Below are 25,962 nucleotides of genomic sequence, written 5' to 3'. Positions count from 1 at the left end.
AAAGAACTTTTACCTTAAAGAATTGGAGATTTGCATTATCCATCTTATGATGGCATAATGCTATCTAATTTTCATAAATATCTTGCTTTTCATTTGATAGATTTTTATATTGTATTTCCTTCCAGAAATTATGATTCTATAGATATTTTGTTAACTTAGTTCTCCATGATCCCTAATTCATTTACACATGTTACATTTGTAAGCATCATTCCTTTCATTTGAAAATTGTTTTTTTTTGTGGAAAGAAAAAAATGTTTAACTGCTTCATGGTAGAACTGGTGTGTGTGTGTTCTTTTCTAAAAAAATCCCAGTTCTTAACACTACATGATCCCCAACTTTTACTCAAATGATATAAACCTCTTCACTATTTTATTTTAATGCTTCCATGCTTCCATGGCATCTTGATTTTTAACCTGGATTAATAATAATAACCCACATTCGGACCGTCTTCCAAGGGCTCACATTAGTCTCTTCACAATCTGATGCAGTTGGCAGGATTACCATTACTTTCTTCATTCACTTCACCAATGGGAGAACCAAAGCTCTTAGAAGTAAACATGTTTTCCAAGGGTCACAGATTTAGGCTTTGGCAAAGCTAGGCACAGAAACTAAGGTATGACTTCTGTTATTGCTTTTAGTGCTCTTTTTTCTATAACTGGCTCCTCCCGGGCTATTACTGTTGAGCAGGATGGTTTTTAATGACCTCTGAAAAATTAAGATGGCAATGCGTAAAACATTCTGACAGTTGGAATGATAGATCCTGGAAAAGCAACACCCAAATTTATAACTAAAAGCCTCTTATTATAGCCTGCTCTGTGCCAAGAAATCTTTGAAGCATTTTAATACACTATTTCATTTAATTATCGCAGCAATCCCATGGGATAGAAACATTATTACCATTTTATATACTTCATGCATAAGAGGAAACACGTTGACAGAAAAGTTACACAACGTACCTGAGGGAACACAGAAAGTAACTTAATGGATTTAGGGGCTTGGGCACCCACCTTGAGGGCTTGGCTGTTAAGCACAATTCTCATCTGCTTCCCTTGAGTAACATCTGACTTGGGCGACTTCGGAGACTTCCTGGAAATTCTGAGGAAAGCTCATGTGCTGTCAGGGTTGTCAGAACCAGTGGTGTGGATGGTGTTTGCATCACTTCCAACTCTGCCTTCAGTGATGCCACATCAGTAGCTTGAAATTGGCTACAGTGGGAGTATTTCTTTACACCGTGGAAACTGGGAAATGCAACAAGTCAGGATTTATGTTTTTGGAGAGGCTGTGGATTAACATTTACAATCATGTCCCTCATTAAACCTAAGGGTATCTCTTGTATATCTTCTAAGGCTGTGACTTTATGATAAAAAAAAACAGCCCAAGAAATTTTAAAGCAACAATGCTTGATGCTTGATACAATTTTTATTGTACTAATAAAAATGCAGGTACCTCTAGGATACATATCATGTTTCCAATTGACTTAGTAAGACACAGCAGTAAATTGAGAATGCTTCTGTTGAGATGTGTATATAATTATTAAAGTTGCATTTGCTTTTGAAATATTAGTAAAACATAATGATTTAGAAGGAAGAGGGATGAAGAAATATTTAGTTGCTTTTAAACTTTAAATTAAAAACCTGCTGACTTCTGTGACATTTTTTAAAGGAAAATTCTCTTTCTAGAAAAAAAAATGGTTCAGGCAGTATTCCAGAGAGGCATGGTTTTTTTTTTTTTGTAAATTTGGGCTGGATTGGACAAAAAGGTCAACACCTAATAAAGCAGGACAAAACAAATTATGAATCAGTTTAAAACCCATACACACGCGCGCACACACACACACACACACACACACACCCGTCCCTTTTTCTGCTAAGCCTTGGTAATTTCAGGGTTTCAGTTAAGAAAACAAATCAAAACAAAACATCTCTCTTAAAGGGTGATTTAAATAAGAAAAATAGAAACAGAGTTTGTGACAGAATTTGAATTCTGACCTTCTTTGAAGGATTATAGAATAATTTCCTAAATGAATACAAGTGTTTGTTGGTTTTTTAACAAGACATTTTCAAATGTAAATGCAAATATTTTATGAGTCCTGCTTTCAGATGTGTCCCTAGAGGCTATTGTTTTTCAGAGCGGCAACAGTTGTAATCCAGAAACATGTGGCCTTAAGAGAGAGAGAGAGACAGAAAAATCTGTCTGATTGTCACTATTTAGATTTGGATATTGCCAGGCAAAGTAGCATCCGTGGCTTCATGAATTGCTATTCATGAAGGGAGGCAGCTGTCTGGGAGGGATACTTACAGAGATGGATATTATGTTTACTAATACCACTGAACAACATAATTTATATCTTCATTTTGTTAATGTGAATGGATCCAAGGCTTAGAATTACCATAGTTAGAGTGCTGACTCTGGATTTAGAAAGAATCAGTTGTTCAAAACCTGGATCCTCCATTCAATACTTCCTTTCTTTAAGCAAGTTACTTAACTTCTCTATTTCCTAGCTTCATCATCTGTAAAATAAGAATAATAACAATGCTAACCTTATAGGGCTGATCTGAGGATTAAAAGCGGCACAATACCTGATAGAGTAAAAGTTAATTAATAGACACTATTTTTACTGTACTAATAAAAATGCAGATACCTCTAGGATACATGTCGTATTAAGATATATAACTTATACTTCCTAGTTAATACATAAAATAATTTCCTGAAAAATAGGTTTTGATCCTGAAAAAAAAATGAAGACAGGTGGGATGTAGTTACCTGGAAATTAAAGCAAAGTCCAAACTGCTGGAAAGGAATCTTAATAGGCTATGCCTCTTGATAAAAACGTTCTCAGTTGACTTCTGTGTCTTACTAAGTCTAAGAGTTCTTCATTTTGTGAGAGATTAACTTGAGCATGAATGCATTGATGTCAATCAGCAATTCCCGGAGTTATTCTGGTAGAAATCGAGTGAAGTCAGGGGCACCTCGGAGCTTAAGTCTCTTGAAATCATTGAGTGCAGGGATTTACCAAGGAACATTCACTCATGAAACAAATAGTTACTGAGTACCTGAAATGAATACCAGACACACTGGTCAGTAGAATCAAGAGCACAACTGTACCCAGAGATGGTGGCTAGAGCTGTCAAGAGCCAGGAAGATCAAACTAAGCACAACGACAAATGCTGCAAACAAGAAACAGGGAGGTTGTATGTTAGAGAGGGAAACCCAAGCACGGGGACAGATTACAGGAGGAAACACTAAGTAGTGGCATTAAATCATAATCAGAGGAACTAACATGGAGTAAGAATTGTACAGAGTTGAGATTCCAACCTGGATATGATTGGACTTGCAGGTATTCCTTTAAGTTAATGAATTTTGTTCTTTGGCAAAGCTCCCCATGCTCATTCTTAAATGCATGACTTCTAACAAAAGGACTTCCTTTTTTTTTTAATGTCTGGAAAATGCTAGGTATAGGAGCACTGAAGTTCAGAAATGTAGTATCAAAGATGAGAATTTGGGGATTATAGCACAGAGGTCTGATTCTTTCATGCTTTATTTTGATTTCAATAATTGGAACTCCTTTGCTATTTCAACATGATCCCCATCCTAAAGTTTTTGAGAATGGCCAGTGAGTGTTTACTTATTTTACCCATCTTCCCTGGCTATCACTTTCCTCTGCAGCCAGGCCTCTGGCTTCAAAATGATGTATCGCTCCCCTGAAGGTCACCTACTTTTCCCTCAAATTCAGAAATCTATAGGTGGGTTCCACTCCCAAGCATGAGCTCAATACCTGCTTCCAGTTCCCTAAACTGATGATAGAATCAGCTGTAACTGCTGTCAGACCTTCCTGATGGATGCAACTCAACCCCTTCCACAGAGGTCCCCTACCAGGGATTTCTCTGAATCCTCTAAAGTCGAAGCCCATCTTCCAGAAGCCAGCTTATCCCCTATGGAAGTGCCTTTCAACATATTTTCCTATCCTGAGTTCAGGACCTCAAGCTCCAAGGCCAAGAGAAAGAAAAAGGGGCTATCAAAATTAATGTAAAGTTGTGCATTCATCTCAAGGATAAACAATTATGTTCAAAGACTATGCAGTGTAAATCCATATTTAGAAAAAAAATGACATTTTTTTCTAAAATACACTGAATCTGCAGTGTTGCAGCTGTGCTCCCAAGGAGGACATTGTGTACATTACTGTTTAGAGATTGTTAGCCTCTTGTAGTTATGTTGTATCAATCTTCTGTATGCCAGAGTAGGGCCTTCATTTTATTCTTATATAACTAAATGACCCTTCAAAAGATTTTTCATTATGCAAAAGAGCAGTTTGCCTCTGTAGATAAAATAAAGCCTCTGTAGAAAAACAACACATTATTTTTGACTTTTCAAATGTGCATTTTTCTCACTTCCAAATGCCTTCAAAAACTCTTGGAGTTCCATCTCAATATGGTCACTATGTAACCCTAGTAACTGAAGTCAGGGGACAGAATGAAATGTGAAATAGAGGTGTGGAGTAGGAAGGTAGTCAAGGACAGATGTGGAAAAGCACTGAAAGTTACTAGAGAGGAGACATCAGAAGAACAGATATAGAAGCAGGAGGCATATCTGAAGATATGAAGCACCAAAAGCCAATGGGAGCTGGGTTACTCTAAAGGGTAAATCAAATGCCACAGGGAGAACCACTGGATGCAGTTAGGAGATTCCTGATGACTCAGTGGAGTTTCAGTAAAGAGAAAAGCCACCCAGATTATAGTAGTGTGAAGAATTACTGTGGAATGGCTCAAGAAGAAATTAGATTATTTTTCAAGAATTTGCTAATGTAGGAAAAAGCATAAATAGAACAGTTTATTAGTGGGAACACTTACTTGTTTATTTGTTTTATATTTTGCGTAGAATGGAAGGCTTCCATTAGCCTGGAGATGAAGAATGAAAAAGAGATTTGGGCCAAAGAGAAATAATAGTTATGGAAAGATTAGGTAGAGAAGTTATCCTTAGAAGTGGAAAAGCGTAAGTGGAAAATATAGATAAAGATGGAGCTTACTAACTAGTACACAGCCAAGGCTCCTCATATAAGCAAAACATAAGTAACACTGCAAAATCAGAAAGGTTAATTAGTATTTATTTTAAACTCAGGTGTCCTTTATGGGTAACAGTGCTACGATAATTATGGCCAAAATATAGACCATGGACTATAAAACTATGGGTTCAACGTGACAATGGAGAGCAAACCCTTTGTGGTTAATCTCTACAACCTGCACATATCATGATGGCACTGACTCATGTGTACTCCATGGACATTTAGAGCCAGCACAGGCAAGAAGGGAAAAAGAAGAGGACTAATGAACACCTTTCATGAATATTTCAATTGTAAGTGACAGGAAGCCCAATCAAACCACCTTCAAGAAACTCTCACTGTCCACACACTGATGGCTAGTACTAACTATAAGCATAGGTGACTCCAGGTAAAAATGATGTCTAGGGACCCACCTCTGTGTTTTGTTTGCTCTGCAGTGGCCTCCTCCTGATCCTTTGAGTGTTAGGAAGATGGCAATAGTATTTTCAAGCTTTATATCCTCACACCTTCAAATCCAGCAGGAATGACAAAAGGTTTCTCTCCAGAGGCTCTGACAAACATAACCTTTATATTTCATTGATTCTAGTCAGGTAATACGTGTATCCCTCAAACAGTATATCCAGGGGAGGTGGGTATATAAATGCAGTGGTGAAACATCTCATGAGCCAGGAGGAGATCAATTTTATTTAAATCTCATGCTAAAAAAGAGAAAGAATAAAATCTTGCCATTTGCAGCAACGTGGATGGAACTGAAGGGTATTATGCTAAGTGAAATAAGTCAGTCAGAGAAAGACAGATATCATATGTTTTCATTCATATGTGGAACTTGGAAAACTTAACAGAAGACCATGGGGGAAAGGGAAGGGGAAAAATAGTTATGAACAGAAAGGGAGGGAAGGAAACTGTAAGAGACTCTGAAATACAGAGAACAAACTAAGCGTTGATGTGGGGAGCAGGGGAGAGGGGAAAATGGGTGATGGGCATTGAGGAAGGCACTTGTTGGGAGGAGCACTGGGTATTGTATGTAAGCGATGAATCACAGGAATCTACCCCCAAAACCAAGAGCACACTGTATACACTGTATATTATCCAACTTGACAATAAATTATATTAAGAAAATAAAATAAATCTCATGCCAAAGAATTGAGAATGGTGGAAAGTACTCCGCTAAACAATAACAACTTTGTCCTCTCTAGAGTGAAAATTATGTTAGTACCACACGTAGAGGACCTGGATCAGGCTCTGTGTGGGATTTGGAACAACTCCTATCCAGGTTTTGCTCCTACTAAGGATAAGCCCCTGGGCAAGTGTTTTTGATTTCTTCTTTCTCTAGTCACTGGTTTTCTTGCGTGGAAGATGAAGTCTCCAGCCCCTTTCTGTTCTGGAATTCTGTGGTTTTATCCATGGTTACAAAGTCCCTTATAAAGATCTGCTCATGCCTAACCTACCCTGGCCACCAGCAGGGTGATAGGAGGGAGCTGCTTATCATTTGCTTAGTGAGGGAGCACTTACAGATATGGGCCTTATGTATTAGATTGATTTTATTTGGAGGGGTCTCTGAGGAAATCAAGTTGAAAGGTATGTGCTAAGACACTGTTGGAGCTCAGTGAATCACTAAAAAGCAAATTATGATTTTTATGAACTCCATTTTTATGGTGTGAGTTGTAGGGAGGGGTGGTTGTTTGGGGTGATGTGTTTGTAGGCTGTTCTCACCCTGTGGATGGAGTGTGAAAACCAGGCTTAGAAAAAGTGCCGGTACATTTTGGGTGATTTTCATATTTTCGTCCATCTGTGGTGTGTTACTTTCTACAAACTTTCAAAAACAGCCTCAGTGGTGAAAAGGGAGAAAAAAAATCTGACCAGATCTTTTGAGAGATGACAAACAAGAAAGAGCTCCATGTATTATATAAGATCTTACTGTTTGTGAAATTTGGGGTCAATAAAATATAAATTTTTTTAGCTTTTATTCATTTTTGAGAGACAGAGCATAAGCAGGGAAGGGGCAGAGAGAGAGGGAGACACAGAATCTGAAACAGGTTCCAGGCTCTGAGCTGTCAGCACAGAGCCCGACGCGGGGCTCGAACTCACAAACTGCAAGATCATGACCTGAGCTGAAGTGGGACGCTCAACCAACTGAGCCACCCAGGTGCCCCTGGGGTCAATAAAATATAAATGAATATTTACTGGATTTGAAAAAATATCACTTTAAATATTATTCTTTCCTAATAATGATATTAATAATAATTGTTTGACAATTAATTATACCCAAGGAAACTTATTATGCAGTTTGCATTTATGATTACATATAATTCTCAAAAAATCCTATAAATTAGATATTTATATTATTTCCACTAGAAAGTTAAGAAACTTGAGGCATGAAGAAAGTAAATGGACTTACTTAGGATCATATAATTATTAAGTGTCAGAGACAAGTTCAAACTTAAATTCAACATTCATTCTTCTCTTCTTCCTTGACAACATAACTCATTCTTTTTTTTTTTTAATTATTTACTCTTCTCTGCAAAGACAAATGATTCATGGAAGACCAATTCCAGGCCCAGGGTCACAGTGAGTGAAATCTTAATTGATTTAAACTAGTAATTAGTCTCCAGTTCCCTAACCAGTGAGTTTATATATGGATGTATGATGCAATTCTGATCAATGGAATATAAAAGGAAGACTGATGGGACTGTGGGCAAAAGCTTTCCTCTCCATAAAACAGGAGTCCTGTGCCTCTGAGTTTTGCTGTATCTGAGTTTGATGCTTGAAACCGATACAACCATCTTGCCGTAAGCATAAAGCTAAATCTAACACTAAAAGTTGGCAGCATAGAAAGATGGAGGAAACCTGAGTCCTTGATGATGTTATCCACCTGCTGACTTTAAAAATAAGCCCTTCTTGGAGTCAACCTACCTTTAGTTTTCTCCTGAAGGAAAATAATAAATGGTCCTATTATTTAAGCCACTTCAGGTTAGCTATGATGTCACTTGCTGTTGAGAGCATCCTCATAGCCACATAGGTCTGCCTTGTTTCAAAGCTCAAATTCTTAATCTCTAAGCCATCCAGGCAGTCGTCTTATCCTAATAAGTCCTAACACAAATGTATGATTTCTAAGTTAGCTACTCATGATTCACACTCTATTTTCCTCTAAAACAAGTAATAGGTTGATTCAGTTTCCAAGGTAGCCCACAAAACATATTGATTCCATGATACAGCTAAACAACATGGTCCTTTGGCAAGGATTGAGTACTGGAAAGTCAAATACTTGACTTTTCTCTTTAAATACAAGGACATTATTTCCTTATTCGTTACCATATTTTATCAGCAAACCTACTTCCCAAGTATATTTTGTCTCTGTGTACTCTCCCTCACTTTTCTCTCATTGCCATCTCTATCAGTCTGGGCTGAGTCACCATCATCTTTGAGGCTGTCTGTCTAGACACACACCAACCAGCTCAGCACTGGGATCTTGCTGTCCTCCAGTTCCCTTCAGAAGTGGGGGCTGGAGGTAGGTGAGGCATTCAGCTCTCTTCTGTTCCAGGATCCTGAGAAATTATTTGGGGGTATGCTGTCACCCTCCTCAGGGTTTTTCTGTTTAGAGAAGGTCAGGCAGGATTCAGCATCCCTTCTCAAGATCCCTTCTGTCTTCCTTTGTGACTTCTCTTGTGTAACCGAGGGCGTCTTTGCACACGCATAGGAATGGAAACCCTACTCTGACTCATTATATACTCTTCCACTGTCTTTGGCTGAGCCTCTCCTCCTTGTCTGGTATCTAGATTTTGAAACTCAAGGAACAGGAGTTTTCCCCCTTCAGATAATTGTGTTTCATATATAACTTGAGTCAGCAAATATAATCGGCTCTCTATATGGACAAAGGGCCACAGGGTAACAGCAAATATTTGTAAAAATATTTTGGGATATCATCTTTTCACATATAAAGAAGGGCCTGACTGAAAATGTTAACATATATAGTATATGCATCAAAATAAACAACAAAAATGAACTTTTTCCCTCTACTAACTACTGTAAATATCTGAAAAGTTTAACAACCACTAAAACTAGAGATTTTCTGCCCATGTTTTAATACATTTATTCATTTATTCAACAAATATTTATGAAGGAGAGTCTGTGTACATTGATAATTATTTTGCTATTCTGTTTGGCTATTGTTAACTCCCTCTTGTCATTCTTGTCATATTTTGGCCTCCTAGGTTTAGAAGGAAATAGGTTCTTTGTCTTCCCTCACACTCCTGTCCTCCAAGCATATTGCAACTCTTATTATCCATGCTTCACCCCTGCTCAGTTGAGAAATAACCTTTTGTATTTTGCAGTTAAGTAACATACAGATAATTCTCATTTGTAACATCAGTATAAAATATTTATTAATTAAGGTACCTTCCCAATAGTTCACCAACATTCTTTATCTCCGACAGTGAAATATTGGGCGAATGGAAGTAACAGTGCTGCTAAATCCATGTTATGGAATGTAACTGAATCGTGTTTTCTTGGCAGAGGTATTCCATTAATTGGCAAGCCGTAAATGGTGAGAGCAGTTCTCAAACTTCAGTGTTCATGACAGTCATCAGGAGGACTTGTTAAAACAGAGTGCTGGTCTCCACCTCCAAAGTTTCTAAGTTAGTAGGTCTGGAGTAGAGCCTTGAAGTTCCCAGGTGCTGCTGATTCTGCTGGTCTAGGAACCACCTTTTGAGAACTACAGCCTTCAAGGATGTCAAAATGAGGCTACAAAAAAGTGAAAGAATGTTAGAAATTTAATGGTTAGAATCATAAGATTTTATTAAGAATGTGGCCCAAATATTGTCCTGACTGGTACATGAGATAACTTTGTGCCGAAATGCCTCCTTCAACTGGGAAATTCCACCATAGAATAGGAGAATTAAACAAGAGGTGCTGAACTGGACATTAGCAGTTCCTCACAGCTATGAGTCTTGGGCACAGGGGAGGCAGTGCTGTGTTTTGATTTGTGGTGTGGTCACCTGTCTCAGATCTGGGAAACTATTGGCTCTTAGGCTTCATCTCTGGCCTGCAAGCCACCCTTTTCCTCCAACCTAGCACTCTCAGTAATCCTTGGAAAGACACACAGGTAGATGAAGAATGGAACGCCCTTCTCTCATGTCTCACTTCTCCAATTAGAAGAATCTATTCCCTGGACAATGAGGCAGGAAGATCAGTACTAAGTAGATATTGTTGTATTGTGAGAAGATGTGAAAAACATCAAAGTTACTACTTTAACCACTTTAAAGTGTACAATTCAGTGGAATTAAGTACATTTGCAATGTTGTTCTACCATCTCACTGTCAACTTCCACAACTTTTTCATCATCCCAAAGTATTCTGTACCCGTTAAATGACAAACCCCACTTTCCTCCTCCCTTCAGCCCCTGGAAACTTGGTTCTAGTTCTTATTTCTATGAATTCGCCTATTTTACCAGGTAAAATTTTTAAGTAGGTAAAAATTATTTTTGGAAATTCCTCCCACTGACTCTTTCTGATCCATAGACTCTTTTTTTTTTTTTAATTTTTTTAAAGTTTATTTATTTATGTTGAGAGAGACAGAAATAGTGCAAGCTGGGGAGGACCAGAGAGAGAGGGAGACAGAGAATCCCAAGCAGGCTCTGCACTGCCAGTGCAGAGCTTGACACAGGGTTTAATCTCATGAACCGTAAAATCAGGACCTGAGCTGAAACCAAGAGTCAGACGCTTAACCAACTGAGCCACTCAGGTGCCCCTAGACTCTTTTTTTTCTTATAATTTCTTTAATGTTTATTTACGTGTGTTGGGGGGGGCGGAGAGAGAGAGAACACAAACGGGAGGGGCAGAGAGAGAGGGAGACACAGAATCCCAAGAAGGCTCCAGGCTCTGAGCTGTCAGCACAGAGCTAGATGCAGGGTTCAAACACATGAACCACAAGACCATGACCAGAGCTAAAGTACGATGCTTAACTGGGTGAGCCACCCAGGTGCCCCAATCCATAGACTCTTTATGTTGTTCTTTGGCTCTCCAAAGTCATTTTGAAATTCCACCATAGATTAGGGGCTTTAAACAAGAGGTGCTGAATTTTTCCCACGATGTCTCAAACTAAGCACAAAGTCTGCTTAGACTAACTAATGCAGATGTGTAAATAATGGGAGTTCTTTGAGGACTTGCTTTGTGACAGACACTTTGCTAAGTGCTTCTGTGCATTTACCCATTCCATCCTCATAACCCAAGTACTGGGGATACGATTATTACCATTTCTCTTTTATTGACAAAGAAACTGAGACTCAGTTAGGATGAAGGATGTTTTCTAAGACCACACAACTAAAAGGTGATGGAGCCAAGAGTTTGACTCTAGGGAACTTCTCCTAACCAGAGGATGCTTATTAATCAAAAACATTGGTAATTAATAGAATGTGAAGCTTTGTGCCTAATGGAGTGTTTTCAAAGATATTTTTGAGCCAAGAGGACTTTCTGGTGAAAAGCCAAGGGTCATCAGTCAGGCCTAGGGTAGTTTTCTGCTTTATCCATTCCCTCCATTTACATCTCCCAACTGACTCAAAAAATACAATCTGAATCCCAACTGTCCAAGCAACTTGACTTCTCCTCAGACTCCTCCTCCAACATTCCCCTGGCCCCTTCTGCCTGTTTTCTGGGATGGAACCTCTTCTGCCTAGGCCTCTACTTCCTTGGATGGGTACGGAGGAAGCACAGAGACCTCCTTAGACCTTGAAGAAAGCTGCATCGAACTTTAATATTCTCCTTAGCTGGTTTTGTTTTAGCCAAGATTTGCCTCTTGACAATTAAGCTAAGGTCAGTATAACTAACTTGTCCACCCAAATATTCAGTCTCAATAGTCACTCAAATATAATTATCATCTTCTTACAGTTCAAAAAAAAAAAGACTAATAAAACCAAAAGAAGAAAGTTATCAAGTAGACAGAAAAAAGGAAAGGAAACTTCCAACAACAACAACAATAACAACAAAACTGTTGAAAAAATTTGCAAGCCTGACATCTTAAATCATTTTTGGAACAAAACAAGGAATAAATAATAAATAAGTAAATAAATGTGCTTGGGTGCTAGCCTGGAAGAATTAATTCAAGTGTATTTCACACTCAGGAAGTAGGTTACTGACAAGTCAATATGGCATTTCAAATGTATCACCTATTCTCATCCCAAAATTTAATTTATTGTATTTCAAAGTACCCTGAAATTCTACTATCCATATATATTTCTCTATGTGAAAATGATTCAACATACCAGTTTTGAAAAATAAATTTAAGCTTCCTCCAACCAGAAATTCCCTGGTGGGCCAGGGACTTGAAAAAGCAAATTTCTTTATGATTTTTTTTAAGATCAATTATTTTTAACCCTAAATTTCATGGTAGAGATGAGATAGTAAATAATGATCACTCATATTATTGCCTAATGTGAAGGTAGTCTGGGAACTTAGCAAGAAAACATGCATTTGAGGGAAAGGATAGCTGAGTAGTTAAAAACTCAAACTCTGAAATCAGACAGACTTGAGCTCAAAAAGCAGCACAGCCATTCCTGGTTGTATGACTTTGAGCAAATCCTTTAAGGTGTCTGTGCTTCAGTTTATTCATCAGTAAAATTAGGGCACTGATAATAATTGTATTTTCATCATGGTCATATTGTGAGGATTAATTAGATAAAGCTTGGCTCCTCATCTGATTCATAGTAAGTAACAAAGTTAACAGCATTATCATCTCTATCCTCAGATAACTCTGAGGTCTGAGCGAAACTTTAGTACTACTGTTAGGGTTTTGTTTTGTTTTGTTTTCATTTTTGTTTTTTGGTGGGGGGGGGCAGCAGTCAGCTCAGAGCATAAGTATGTATTAATCCAAGAAATAACACTAATGGATTTGCCTGTGTGAGAACCACTTACCACCCCCCCCCACACACACACACCCAAATACCCATATTGCAGAATGATCAATTTCTCTTAATTCCCCCAGCTATCCCTGGAGGGCTCACTTAGAAGGTATTTACCATGTACGAGTTCAATACCATCCTTAGCCCAAGGTCACTATAATAGCTTTTCTGGACACTGCCCCTCATTTTGGAGTGCTCAATGATGGCTCATTTTTGGTGTGCCCCTTCCCTAGGGTGACAGGTCTTCAAGCCAAGAAGAACCTGAAACTCATGCTCTTCTCCCTCTTCTAGGTTCTTGGACTGTGGAATTCCCTGTCCTGCCCACTGTGCTCCTATCCCATATTTTGAGCACTGAGACCCCAGAATTCTCTGCCCAAAGATTCCCTAGCCTGTCTCCCAAGTCTTAACAGGTTTCTTCTTTAGGTCTTTCCTCCTGAGGGAACCAAGACACTCTTGGTATGTGCATCCCATCACCCCTAAAGAGTGGCCAAGAAGCAGCTGATTTCAAAGCTGGGCAGGTTGATGAGAGTATACGGGAAGGCTGCAAAGTCCACCTGCTTACATAGTAAGGCACTGAGCAGGAGGTTAGACAGGTGCAGAGGGGCAGCCACAGCCAGTTGGCCCAGGCTTGTCATGCAAGGAGTTGAGAATTCTCGATTCAAACTCAACTTTCCTAGGCTTTTATGAAGCTTATTAAAAGGTAGGAGTATAAAACACATTTAATAATATATTCATTTGATGTATAACTTTAAAATACTTAATTATATGGTATTTGAGAGAAATGTGCTCCTGCCTTGGGCCCAGCAAACATTAGGGGCAGAATTGAATGACTTAGTTGCTTGTTGAAGTGTGTCCTTTATATGAAGAGTAAAGCAGGGAAGATACATTTTCAAACTTACAAAGCCAGTGTCTAATTGCATTCAACACTTGCATTTTAATACTCAGTAGGTGTAAATGTGGGCACCAATTGCCTGGAAATAACTGTGTGGGTACACTGATGTAACCATATTCCAAGAGTCCATTGTGGACAGAAATATTTTCATTGATATAATTGTAAAAGTCAAAATCTCATGACCTCTCCTTCTGTGGCCGCCTCCTTCTTTAGTCCCTTCCCCTGCAGATTTTCTAGTTCAAAATATAAGCCCTTTGGGAGTTGCGTCATCTGATTTCAAGAGAAAATTTGGGGTATAAATAGCTCCCGAGGATCAGTTGAGCAATGATTGGGCAGGAGGTCAGTTTTCATGACTCCGTGGCCCCCCATCTATACCCATGCTTAAGGACCCCTCACTTTCTGCTTTATTGACCCTTTTGGCACTAAAAAAAGAAACAGAGGAAGCATTTCTCAGAAGTCAACAGTGATAACATATTACACATATACTCTTTATCATTGCTTTTGTATATTGTGCACTTTAAGAATTCCTAAGGGAAATGCACCAATGACTGTGTCTTCAGGTTGTAAGATTCTTAAACACAAAGTATTTTTTAAGAGCACTCAGGATACAAACAATTATGCTCACTCTGCCACCTAACATTAGGATGAAGAGCAATTGAACCATTGGAGGTTTTGAAAGCAAAATTAATTATAGTATTTGGGATCCAGTTTTATCAACTTGTACACATTTATTCCAAAAATGAAATGGGGCCAAGCGTAGTCCTATGTGTTTTACATGTGGCATAATCTTATGTAAATATTCAGGTGTTTTCACATGTCTCAAGAAAACTGTTTATGATCATTCTCTAACAAAAGCCCAAGACTGTTATTCCACATTATACTATAGTTTTTGCTTCTTCCATATCTAGCAAGATCAAATGAAACCTAAAGAGTCCTTGTGGTGCTCAGAGCTGGGAAGACAGAGTGGACAAGGCAGGTGTCAGGGAAAGGGAAAATGAATAAGGGAGAAGAGAGAGATGGAGATGAGTGGGGAGAAATATGTGCCATTAGGTGTGTTGGCTTTTTAAAATGTGTTTATATTTAGGTTTTATTCACATGTCTTTATTCACATGTCTTTTATTCAACTTTCTTTTCTTTAAACTGGAATAATCACCTTCGTGAATCTGTTACAACATATTTATAGCTTCATTAACAATGTCTTACTATAGTTGAGAAAGGAATATATGAGTTAGTATTTAACAGAAATACAGTAAAACCTTGGTTTGTGAGCATAATATGTTCTGGAAACATGCTTGTAATCCAAAGCACTTGTATATCAAAGCGAATTTCCCCATAAAAAATAATGGAAACTCAGATGATTCATTCCACAACCCAAAAATATTCATATAAAAATGATCACAGTACTGTAATATGATACAAAATAATAAAGAAAATAGAAAATATAAAGGAAAAATTAACAAATTAACCTGTGACTTACCTTTGAAAACCTTCGTGGGTGGTCTGAGGGAGACGAGAGGAGGAGGGTTATCGTGTAGGATGATTTTCACTATCACTAATGGAATCACTGCTATCTATTGGCTCAATGGCATCTTTTTCTGTTCGTGCAGCTTTAACAAGGAACCTATCTAATGACACTTGCTTTTGCCTCTTTTTGAGCATTTCACAGAAATGTGACATTGCATTGATGATCACCCACAGTTCCACAGCGAGTGAACAAGCAAGTGAGAGAGAGAGAAAGAGAGAGAGAGAAGAAACATTGGCTCAGTTGTGATCATGTGATGTTCGGCACCATGTACTACTCGTATTGTGAGACATCACTCCTTTGTCAATTTAAAACTTATTAGAAATGTTTACTACCTTGCAGAGAATACTTGCAGACAAGTTACTCGCAATCCAAGGTTTTGCTGTATTGACTTTCTTGGCTAAAGGCATACAAACAGTGTATAGAATTTTTAAAATTTCTTTTTCCTGTGCCTATAGTTCAAAATGCCATAAAAAATGTTTAATGACTTTTCCACACCAAATATGCATGATTCCCCATAATTTGCTTCAAAAATTAAGGGGTTATTCAAGGGCAAATTAACCTAAAGGCAATGAAGACGATGATTCACAGCAGTGAATTTACTCCCATGCTGCTGCTACTGCTGCTTATCAATCGGATAATACAGGACTCTAAAGACTAAAATTTCTTTTATCATTCCTATCCTCATTCTACTCCTCAAAGGTAATCACTTATAATATTTCTGAATGTTTTCTAGTTATTCAAGAGATACATGTTCATCTCTTACTCTGTGCCATGCACTGTTGTAGATGCTGGTGATACAATAATGCACAAAATCAGAACAACTCTCTGCTCTCAAGATCTTTACAGTTTAGGGGATGAAACATAAAATGAATAAACAAACTAGTATACATACAACATGATATCAAGTGCTAAGAAGTCTACAGTAGGACAAAAAGACAGAATAGAGGTGTTAACTAACTGAGTAGGGGAGTCAAGGAAGCCCTCTTTACCCGAATACAGTGAGAAAATGATCCCCTCAAATTGGGAAGAGATGCTAAGCAAAGCGAACAGCCACTGCAAAGACCCGAAAGCAGTAGGAAGCCTGGCAGGGTTAAGCACAGCAAGGAAGTCAGTGTTGCTAGAACAAAGTGAGTGAGGGGAAACTGGTTAAGAGATGAAGGTAGAGAGACACAGCTTGTGATGAGCTATGTAGGACATTATGAATTAGGCATTGACATGGCCCAACTCATACTTTAAAAGAAGCGTTCTGGCTGCAGAAGGGCATCAGGACAAGGAGACCAGGAGACCGGTAGGGGGCTACTGCAGCAGACCGGGAGAGAGATGATGGTGGCTTGGTCTGTTTCTCATTCATTGCTGGTAGGAATGCAGCCACTTCTTCAGTTTGGAAGTTTCTTAAAAAACAAAACATACTCTTACCATACAATCCAACCATTGTGGTCCTTTGTATTTATTCAAATTAACTTGAAAACTCTGCATACAACTATTTTTACAGCTTTATTGTAATTGTCAGAACTTGGAATCAACCAAGGTAACCTTGGTTGAATGTATAAACAAACTAGTATATCCATACAATAGATTGTGATTCAGCAATAAAGAATTTCAAAGCGAAATGCACCTTAGAAAAAAGAGCTATTAAGACATGGAAAGACAGTGTGGTATTTAGATCCATAATAGCTAAAAAGGCATTTTAGTTCCTTGCCAATGACTTTTTATATTTCAAAACAGGAAGTACAATTGACTTGCTTTGTTAATTGAACATTAATATAAGATGGATTTGTGCCTTTGTCATCTATCTGATTTATAATCCATGCTGGTAGTTACCACAGAGTGTTTGTGAATGATGGAAATATTCTTTCTTAGCCTTTATATATATAGCTTATATATATAAAGATATTTATCTGCTTACTCTTTATATTATTAGAGGAAGAGAATGAGAGAGAAAGAGCAAGAGAGAGGAGAATGAAATTGACTGATTTTAAGGAATTGGCTCATGTGATTGTGGGGGCTGGCAAAACGGAAATCTGCAGAACAGGCTGACCCTGGCTGGAAATTCTGGCAGGAGTAAATGTTGCAATCTGTAGTCTGAAGGCAATTCGAAGACAGAATTCCTTCCTCTTTAGGGAATCTCTGTCTTATCTCTTAAGACCTTCAATTAATTGAATGAGGCACCCTCACATTATAGAAGGTAATCCGCTTTCACATCTGAAAAACAACTTGACAACAACACCTAGACTGGGTGTTTGACCAAATAACAGGCACCATGCCCTAGCCATGTTTAACATATAAAATTAACCACTGAAGAGGTATTTGTTGCTTTTTCAAAATTTGCTTTTAATTAGAGAGTACCATAGCTCATGCTTTCCTCTTTACACACTCTTCCTTTATTCCTATATCCACAAATGAATTCATATCACTCTTTCTCCAAGATTATATGCTCTTTTCTTCTTATTTTTTTTATTTTTACATATTTTAAAAAAAAATTTTTTTTCAACACTTATTTATTTTTGGGACAGAGAGAGACAGAGCATGAACGGGGAAGGGTCAGAGAGAGAGGGAGACACAGAATCGGAAACAGGCTCCAGGTTCTGAGCCATCAGCCCAGAGCCCAACGCGGGGCTCGAACTCACGGACCGTGAGATCGTGACCTGAGCTGAAGTCGGACGCTTAACCGACTGCGCCACCCAGGTGCCCCTTTACATATTTTTTAAGTAGGCTTCACACCCAGCATGCAGCCCAATGTGGGGCTTGAACTCAGAACACTGAGATCAAGGTCTGAGCTGAGATCAGGAGTCAGACGCTTAACCGACTAAGCCACCCATATACCCCCATATGTTCTTTCCTTCTTAATGAATGACATCATGCATCATGATTAAGAATTACCAGACTCCTGATCCCACATCCACATATGAAATCTCATTTCCATAGGCTGATTTTGTCATGTTTGATGATCTGTCTTGGATAACTTATGAGTTTAAGACATACAGTCATCAATATCAAATTTGTAAAGAATCAATTGGCCACCATTACAATGTGTCATTCTACTTCAAGTAGCTGATAAAACAAGGCAGCAGTAGAATTCTTGGAGTTTGGTGACATCACAATATTACACCACAATGATTCTCAAATCCACCTGCCCTCTTCTGTAGCTTTATTTGATCACTGGATAAGAAATAATAGAAATGACATAAGCCCTGAATTTCCAAACCATGTAGTGTAATATGGACAAAATGCTAAAAAAAGTATTTTGCTTTGAGTTACAGTGTCAGTGTGTTAAGGGTAAATCAGAATCACTCAAACGTAAGTTCCGAAAGAAAGTTAAAAATGATGTAATGTAAGTATTAATCAGTATTAAGTTCCAATTATGTAAGTTTTTTTGGTCTTCATATGTATACATGTGGTTTTGTAACTCTAGCCATTAAGTTGTATATATTTTGTCATAAGTTATTTCATAAATGCATTTGTGCTTATTTAATACCATGAAAAATAAATACTGGCAAATGACTGTGCTCTGTTTATAGAGAACAGCAGCACATAGAGGTCATCATACAATCTTTTGAGCCTTTTTTGGTAACACTGGGTGCTTTGGGTGGCCTTTCTAATTTTTTTTGCCCTTTACTTGGTCCCTGCCCTCTCAAGTTAGTGTGACTTGTTCTGGAGGCTTTAGCACACACTGTCATTTCTGGCTACCTTCCATCAGCCTATGATTCTTAGGCTTCACTCTGTACAAAGAGATTTACCCAAGCGAACGGAATCCAAAAGTCAAAACTACAATGTGCTAAAAATACCTAGGATTTATTAAATTGGTGCACTGACAAGGAAATAATGAAGTCAAATGAGACAGAGCTGGCCTCTGTTCTTTCTGGAGGCAAAGCTCAATCGCTCTGTAAAGTTTCTATATTTTGTGGGGAGCCTTTCACACTATCTTGCCAGTTTAGACCCTTCGGGAGTTCTGGGTGATTGGAGCTGACCAGCCTTAAGGGCAGGTATTACTACCCATCAGTCCAGTCAGTGTTGTCTGTGTGGAGCTTATACAGGAGAGTGACAGAGCACCCCGATCTGCAGAGATCTGCAGAGATTACAGTGCCCGATTGCTTCCTCACTCACTTTGTTGATTTCCTCAGCCAGCAATTCTAAACCCACCGATCCCCACCCTCAGGAGAGCAAAATACTGAAGTTTTCCTCAAGAAGCCAGAAGTATTTCTCTTCCACTTCCACTGGCTCTGTCACCTAAAATGAGCTTTCAAAATAATCCATTTGTTTCTTTTTTTTTCTTCACTTTTTAAACTGAGGTGCTGCTATCGGAATAAATATCTTTTAGAATACTTAATTTATTATTTTCCTAAAATGTAGAGATCCTGATCAAATGAAATAACACATGTGAATGACTTTTGTGAACACCAAGGCCTTATTCAAATAGCTTGTGCTATCAGTACCATATATACCCAAGATTATTAACTACAAGGCGACTTTTACAACTTCCAGTCCCCTTTGTTCTTTCCACTCCAGTTGCCTCCTTTAATAACACACATCTGTTTATGAAACTTCTTCTCTGTTTTAGTTTTATTCATTACAAGAATAGTATATTAATTGATATCTTCAGACTGGTATTGCTACACTTCAATGTTGGGGAAGCTGCACATGTTCAAGGCCCTTAGTGCTTGCCTTCAGAAGAGAATCAATCTGAGAATTCAGAGCTTTCCAAGTGTTAGTCCAATCATTTTCCTTTTTTGAGACAGCTCATATTGAGGGGTGATCAGAGAGTGATTTGCTGTATTTTAAGTCCTATTGCAGTGTTTGTTTTGTTATCAGTTTTTCTTCACTTTTTCCTCAAGTTTAATCGGTATACATTTTTGTAGAAGACTGCTGGATACCGATGATGAGCTCAGTGACATTCAGACTGATTCAGTCCCATTGGAAGTACGGGACTGGTTGGCTTCTACTTTTACACGGAAAATGGGGATGATGAAAAAGAAATCTGAGGAAAAGCCAAAATTTCGAAGCATCGTGCATGCTGTTCAAGCTGGAATTTTTGTGGAAAGGTAAGTGACACTGTTAGTATCTCAAGATGATAAAATTTGGAAAGCAGGAGATAAACTTACCATATCAAAGTTATGTGAGTCAAGTATTTTGCTTCTTGAAGAAAACTTCAATTATAAGTGTACATAGAATGAACAAATGTAGGGCTTTATTACGAGCTTGCCTATAACAAAAATGTTTTATCCTGGGTTTATTATTTTTATTTCTTTTAAAATGACATAAAGACTAAAAGCAAAGACTTGACTGACCAGTGCCCTCAAATGAACCTTTGTGAGTAACTGTTTAAGAAGTTATAACACACTCATATGTTACACAACTAATTTTACCTGTAAAATGTAACACTTCAGAAAAATGAGTTCTGTACTACATACTAAAATCAAACAGGCCTTTCTCAGTATTAAAGTGAAAAGACCATCCTCTTTCCATCATGGAAGGAAAGATCTCATGAGCTTTTGAAGAGTTTTTTAACATTTCTGTCACTGAAGCAAGGAATACTTGAGGGCTCCTAGAAGCACCAAATCAAATCGCTGTAGTTTCTGATGTGAAATACATGGTTTTGTTGCTGTTGTTTTGTTTTTTGTTTTTTAGTTTATTAATTTGAGGGAGAGAAAGAGAGCATGAGCAGGAGAAGAGCAAAGAGAGAGCGTATGGGGGAGAGAGAGAGAGAGAGATTGAGAGAGAGAGAGAGAATCCCAAGCAGGCTCCATGCTGCCCAGTGCCCCATGGCGGGGGTGCACAAGAGGGGGTGTGTGTGGGTCAGGGGTGCTGAACCCACGAACTCATGAGATCATGACCTGAGCAGAAACCAGAGTTTGAGGCTTAACCACAAGGTGCCATCCAGGAGCCCTGTGAAATACATGTTGATGTGGCCTAATTTTATATTCATTTAGCCCTTAAGAATACAGGCTTTTTTTTCTATCTAGGAAACAAGATGTTCTAGAATTAAAGTTAAAGATTGAAATAAACGTGTTACATCTGACAATTTAAAAAAATTAGTCTTTAGAAATCTCTTAGATTAAAAAACAATTAAATTATATTAAATGATATATAAAAAGATGAAACATTTTTGAAACTAATAAAATTGAGGAACAGATAATTTTTTGTCAGTGTACTTAAATTTAATAAAGACCACATCATTTTTCATCTTTTGACATCTCTACTTATTAATTTGAATGAACATTATAAACTTTAATTTTCCTCTGTTAAAGGAACAATAGGAACACATTTGGATTTCTAAAAATGTAAATGAGAATGCATTGCAAGAAGTATTTTATGCAATTTGAAAATATAAATACAGCACATAAAGCTTGAAGTATCTTGGCTTGTGCCTATATTATCTACAATAACAACCAGTCAGTGATTATTTAAATTATTTTGAGTATTTATTAACCATATCTAATTGGCTTTGATAACAGAATCTTCCATTAGTGTGGTGAGGAGATACCCACACCCCCTTACAAGATGCATAAACTGGTCCCAACTCTGCTGGGTGGGACCAGAAGTCTGCAACAGGGAGGCAGGGCTGGAGAGAAGGAATATCTATTCCCATTAAAAAAAAAAAACAATTTTGGAAAGTGTGTGACAGTTATTGATTCTCATTAACATCAAATTGATATTAACATCTCAATAGGAGTTCAGAAAGTCAGTGAAAGAATCACAGATAAAAGACAGTATGTGTGATTTGCTGAAAGAATATGTATTTGGTCTTTTTAAAGAAAATATTGTAGAACTTGGCAAACTAAAAAGGAGGCAAACTGTGGAGGTAAATTTCTATTCCCACCCAATAAAAGATTAAGATTTCTTCAAAATACATTGATATCCTACATTTTCATTTTTTCCATATGCTACATAAAATATTTTACTTAGTAGGTTATAGAGATATAAAATGTACTTAAGACAACTAAACCAGCATGCAGTCTGGAAGAAATCAATATACTACAAACACAAGGAAATGAAATCTCTTTATTACTCTTGTAGCCCCTTTAGTAGGTGCATAGAAATAATGGCATATGCTTCTCTTCAGTTTTCAAAGATAATTGTCTTCAGTTTTGAAAGTTAGAAAGACTTCCTGAGCATCCTGTCAAGTCTTCCCTCCCAAGACTCAGTGCCTTGGCAGGTCCCGGCAATTTGCTCATCCAAAAGTACCTCCAATCTACTTGCTTTTCCATCTCTACTCCTGCAATCCCAGTCTCCATTTCTGTTACCTGCCATCAGAAATGGGACAGTAGCTTTCCAGTTGGGCCTCCCTCTTCCACAGGTGCCCTCTCCAAACAAGTCAAGTTTAAATATATAAATTAGTCCCTGTCACTCTTAAGCTTAAAACCATCGGTTGATTTTCCATTTCACTTAGTATTAAAAGTGACTTCTGTATCATGGATTTGCAGGTTAGGCCCCTTTTACCTTCTCACCTTATTGGATGCTACCTTTATTTTTAACTGAGTATCTGTACTGCTCTGATTTCAACCCCATGAAGATCCCTAACTCTTTCTTCCCTTGGGGCCACTTGTCCTGTTATTCCCTCTACCAAAAGTGATTTTCCCCACCCTTCCCCCTTCCTGGTCCTTTCTGTCTTTTCAGAGGCCTTCCCTGAGTACTCTGTATACACTGTTCATCACTTTCTCTACCCTAACCAGCAGTTTACCTCATAGTGCTTAGTGTTGTTTTATATATATATGTGTGTGTGTGTATATATATATATATATATATGTGTGTGTGTGTGTGTGTATAGTTTATTTATTTTGAGAGAGAGAAAAAGAATGAATGGGGGAGGGGCAGAGAGAGAGGGAGAGAAAGAAAACCCAAGCAAGCCTCCACGTTCTACAGAGTCCCGCTTAGGGGCTCAACCTCGTGACCATGAGATCATGAGCTGAGCCTCAATCAAGATCTGATGCTTAACCGACTGAGCCACCCAGGCACCCCTGTAATCATATATTTTTATTTATTGTCCCTCTTCACTGCTCAGTAAGCCCTGTGAAAGCAGCAGATGTAGTTTTCTTATTTGCCACTGGTCTCTTACCTAACGCGGTGTCTGACATAAAGTCATTTTTATTTTGTGTGTGTTGTTTTGTTTTGTTTTGTTTAGGTTTTGAATTATATTTTGCAATTGCAGTAAAAACTTCCAAAAATAATCCACCGTATTTCCAGTTGAACTTATACCACCTGAAGGAACCTAGGAAACTCACTATTCTTTTTCAGCAACTTCTAATATATCAGCTATTTACTCAAGTGTGAGGCAACTGTATTAAGGTTTCCCCTACATCGATTCTGATTCCAAACATCCTAATTTTTTGTCCTAATGTTTTACTCCAAATTATAGGATTGGAAAAGAATAATGGGAAAGTTTCTCTGTCTCCTCAGAAAGATAATCTGTTTTGTCTTTCTTTACATTCCATGTAAGGAAAACGCGCACTGATACTCATTTCTCAACCTACTCCAGGTCTAAGGAAACAGCACCAGAATTCCCACAGAGCCCAGGGAGCCCTGAAGAACCTAAGAACTGCAGCCAACAGCACTGGCTGCAGAATAGTGAGAACAGTAACATTAATACTAATAATGGCTTTCTTGTGTTGAGACTTATTATATTATGCTAGGCATTTACATCATTTACTCTTCACAAAAAGCTTATAATTATCCTTGTTTTACAGATGAGTGACATTAAATAGCTTTCCAAAGGTCACATAGATAGTGAGTAGCTAGTCTGTAATTGAAAGTATGTCTTCTCTTCGTTACAGCCTACTGCCTTTCTCTGCCGTGAAGTCACACCAATTAAAAGTTACTTAATTTTTCTTACTCCTGATTATTATATTGACCTTCTGTTCCTAGTCCGTTATCCTTCTATTTCCTCTGTACCTCCATTTATTAGTAATAATGAATAGAAAAGACTGGTGCCTCAAAAAAAAAATCACAAAACAACTAAACATCATTATTGACAATAATTATTTTCTGGGTCTGTTGTAGTATAATTGCTAGTTCCCTTACCCTGCAAGACTAGAATAATTACACCTATCTCAATAGAGTAATTAATATAAGTATTTTTATTTATAAACTGCTCTAAAATCTTCCAATAGAGATAGAGGATAAGGATAATTTTTTTATTATAACAAATTACCCACATTCAAAAATCATTTAGAGTCATTTAAAATAAACATAAAATGGAAATATAGAAATAAATAATGTCTGTAATAAAGTGGCAAAATACTTTATCAAGAAAACCTAGGATAGATATGTATGCAAATGCAGTATTTTAATTCTGAGCTTCCAAGAAGTCAAGATTAAAAAGGGAACCATGAATTTTTAGCATTTATTATTTTATGAAAAGATAGGTTTTACATAGAAATTAAGTAATACATCTTACAGATTTTTAATAGAAGGTATATTGAATCAAAAAGGTTAACATCTTCTGTAGTGGTTTTATTAAAGCTGCAAAACTTCCAAGTGACTATTCTTATGTTGACCTCCCTTGTTTAACTAATGATATAATCATTAAATAATTATTTTATTCAGGCATTTTGGGAGAAGTTACAACAATATAGTCTATAAATGCAGCTTTCTTATGCACTAATAATATAAAAAGGGAAGTGATTAATAGTTAAATTCTTTCTTCCCAGGACTTTGTGGATGAACCATGTATCTTCCAGTTCTGAATTGAAGCCTATTGTTATTTCTACTCATTGGGGTATCACACTGATCCTATTCTCACATGAACCAGTGGAGGCATTTCATATATTTGGTTTATATCATTTTGGTTGCCCCTTAGAAGATGGAAAAAATCCAACAAATTACTGATTAATAAAAACATTTTATTGATGCTATCAAAATAGAAATAAATTTGTTCTTTCTGCATAATTTTTCTTAAATTTTATTAAATGACAATTTGAACAGACTTAAGCAATTTTTGTCAATATGGTCTGCCCCAATGTTATTAGCTTAAAAATACAAAAGCTGTATAAATTCTGATGATACTATGTATCGTCTCTTATAATTTATAATTTACATTTTATAAAAAACAAAGAAGAAAGGAATACATAAAGGCAATAATTTTAATGACATTTCAGCTTCTAGATTGAAAATTTTGCCACATAAATGAACACAAAACAAGAATACCCTTCTGTCATTAATATGATGACATGCCAGAATGCTTTGTTGCATATACAAAGGACAGTCTCTTTTAATAAGATGAAGTTACAGGCAAGATGTCAATCATACTGACTTTGTAGGGTGGTTGTGCACAAATTCATTTGAGCATATTCCACATTGTAGATGCTCAATAAATGGTGACCATAGTTGTCATCGTTACCACAAAGGGAGCTTGTCCCTACAATGAAAGTTGAAAAAGTCAAAAGTAATCTTTTCCCTCATCTCTTAAAAAATAGCTGAAAACTTTGAGTAAATGAGTTTTATATATACACTTATTTTTCTCTTTCAGGATGTACAGAAAGTCCTATCACATGGTTGGTTTGGCATATCCAGAAGCTGTCATAATAACATTAAAGGTGAAATGATTTTAATTATTTTAACTTTTTCAAATAGTCATTTTTCAAATCTTAAAATGGTTGGGAGAA

At 37.4% G+C, this 25,962-nt stretch overlaps 1 protein-coding gene across 7 annotated transcripts in view; it reads left to right on the top strand.

Moving 5' to 3' along the window:
• Positions 1-25,962, top strand: part of PDE1A (phosphodiesterase 1A) — a 329,787-nt gene that overhangs the window by 234,306 nt on the left and 69,519 nt on the right. For 6 of the 7 annotated variants that reach the window (XM_043577217.1, XM_043577218.1, XM_043577216.1 and 3 more), the window contains 2 exons: positions 20,221-20,403; positions 25,827-25,893. In XM_043577217.1, coding sequence (XP_043433152.1) covers positions 20,221-20,403; positions 25,827-25,893 — 250 coding nt within the window. Of the gene's footprint in view, positions 1-18,567; positions 18,696-20,220; positions 20,404-25,826; positions 25,894-25,962 lie in introns of those variants that run through there. The other variant, XM_043577223.1, reaches the window with a different exon arrangement.

Source organism: Prionailurus bengalensis, chromosome C1, assembly GCF_016509475.1.
Source record: "Prionailurus bengalensis isolate Pbe53 chromosome C1, Fcat_Pben_1.1_paternal_pri, whole genome shotgun sequence".
In the NCBI taxonomy this organism is placed as follows: Eukaryota; Metazoa; Chordata; class Mammalia; order Carnivora; family Felidae; genus Prionailurus; species Prionailurus bengalensis.
The sequence above is the reverse complement of the archived record's forward strand: the minus strand, read 5'-3'. Positions and strand labels throughout refer to the sequence as shown.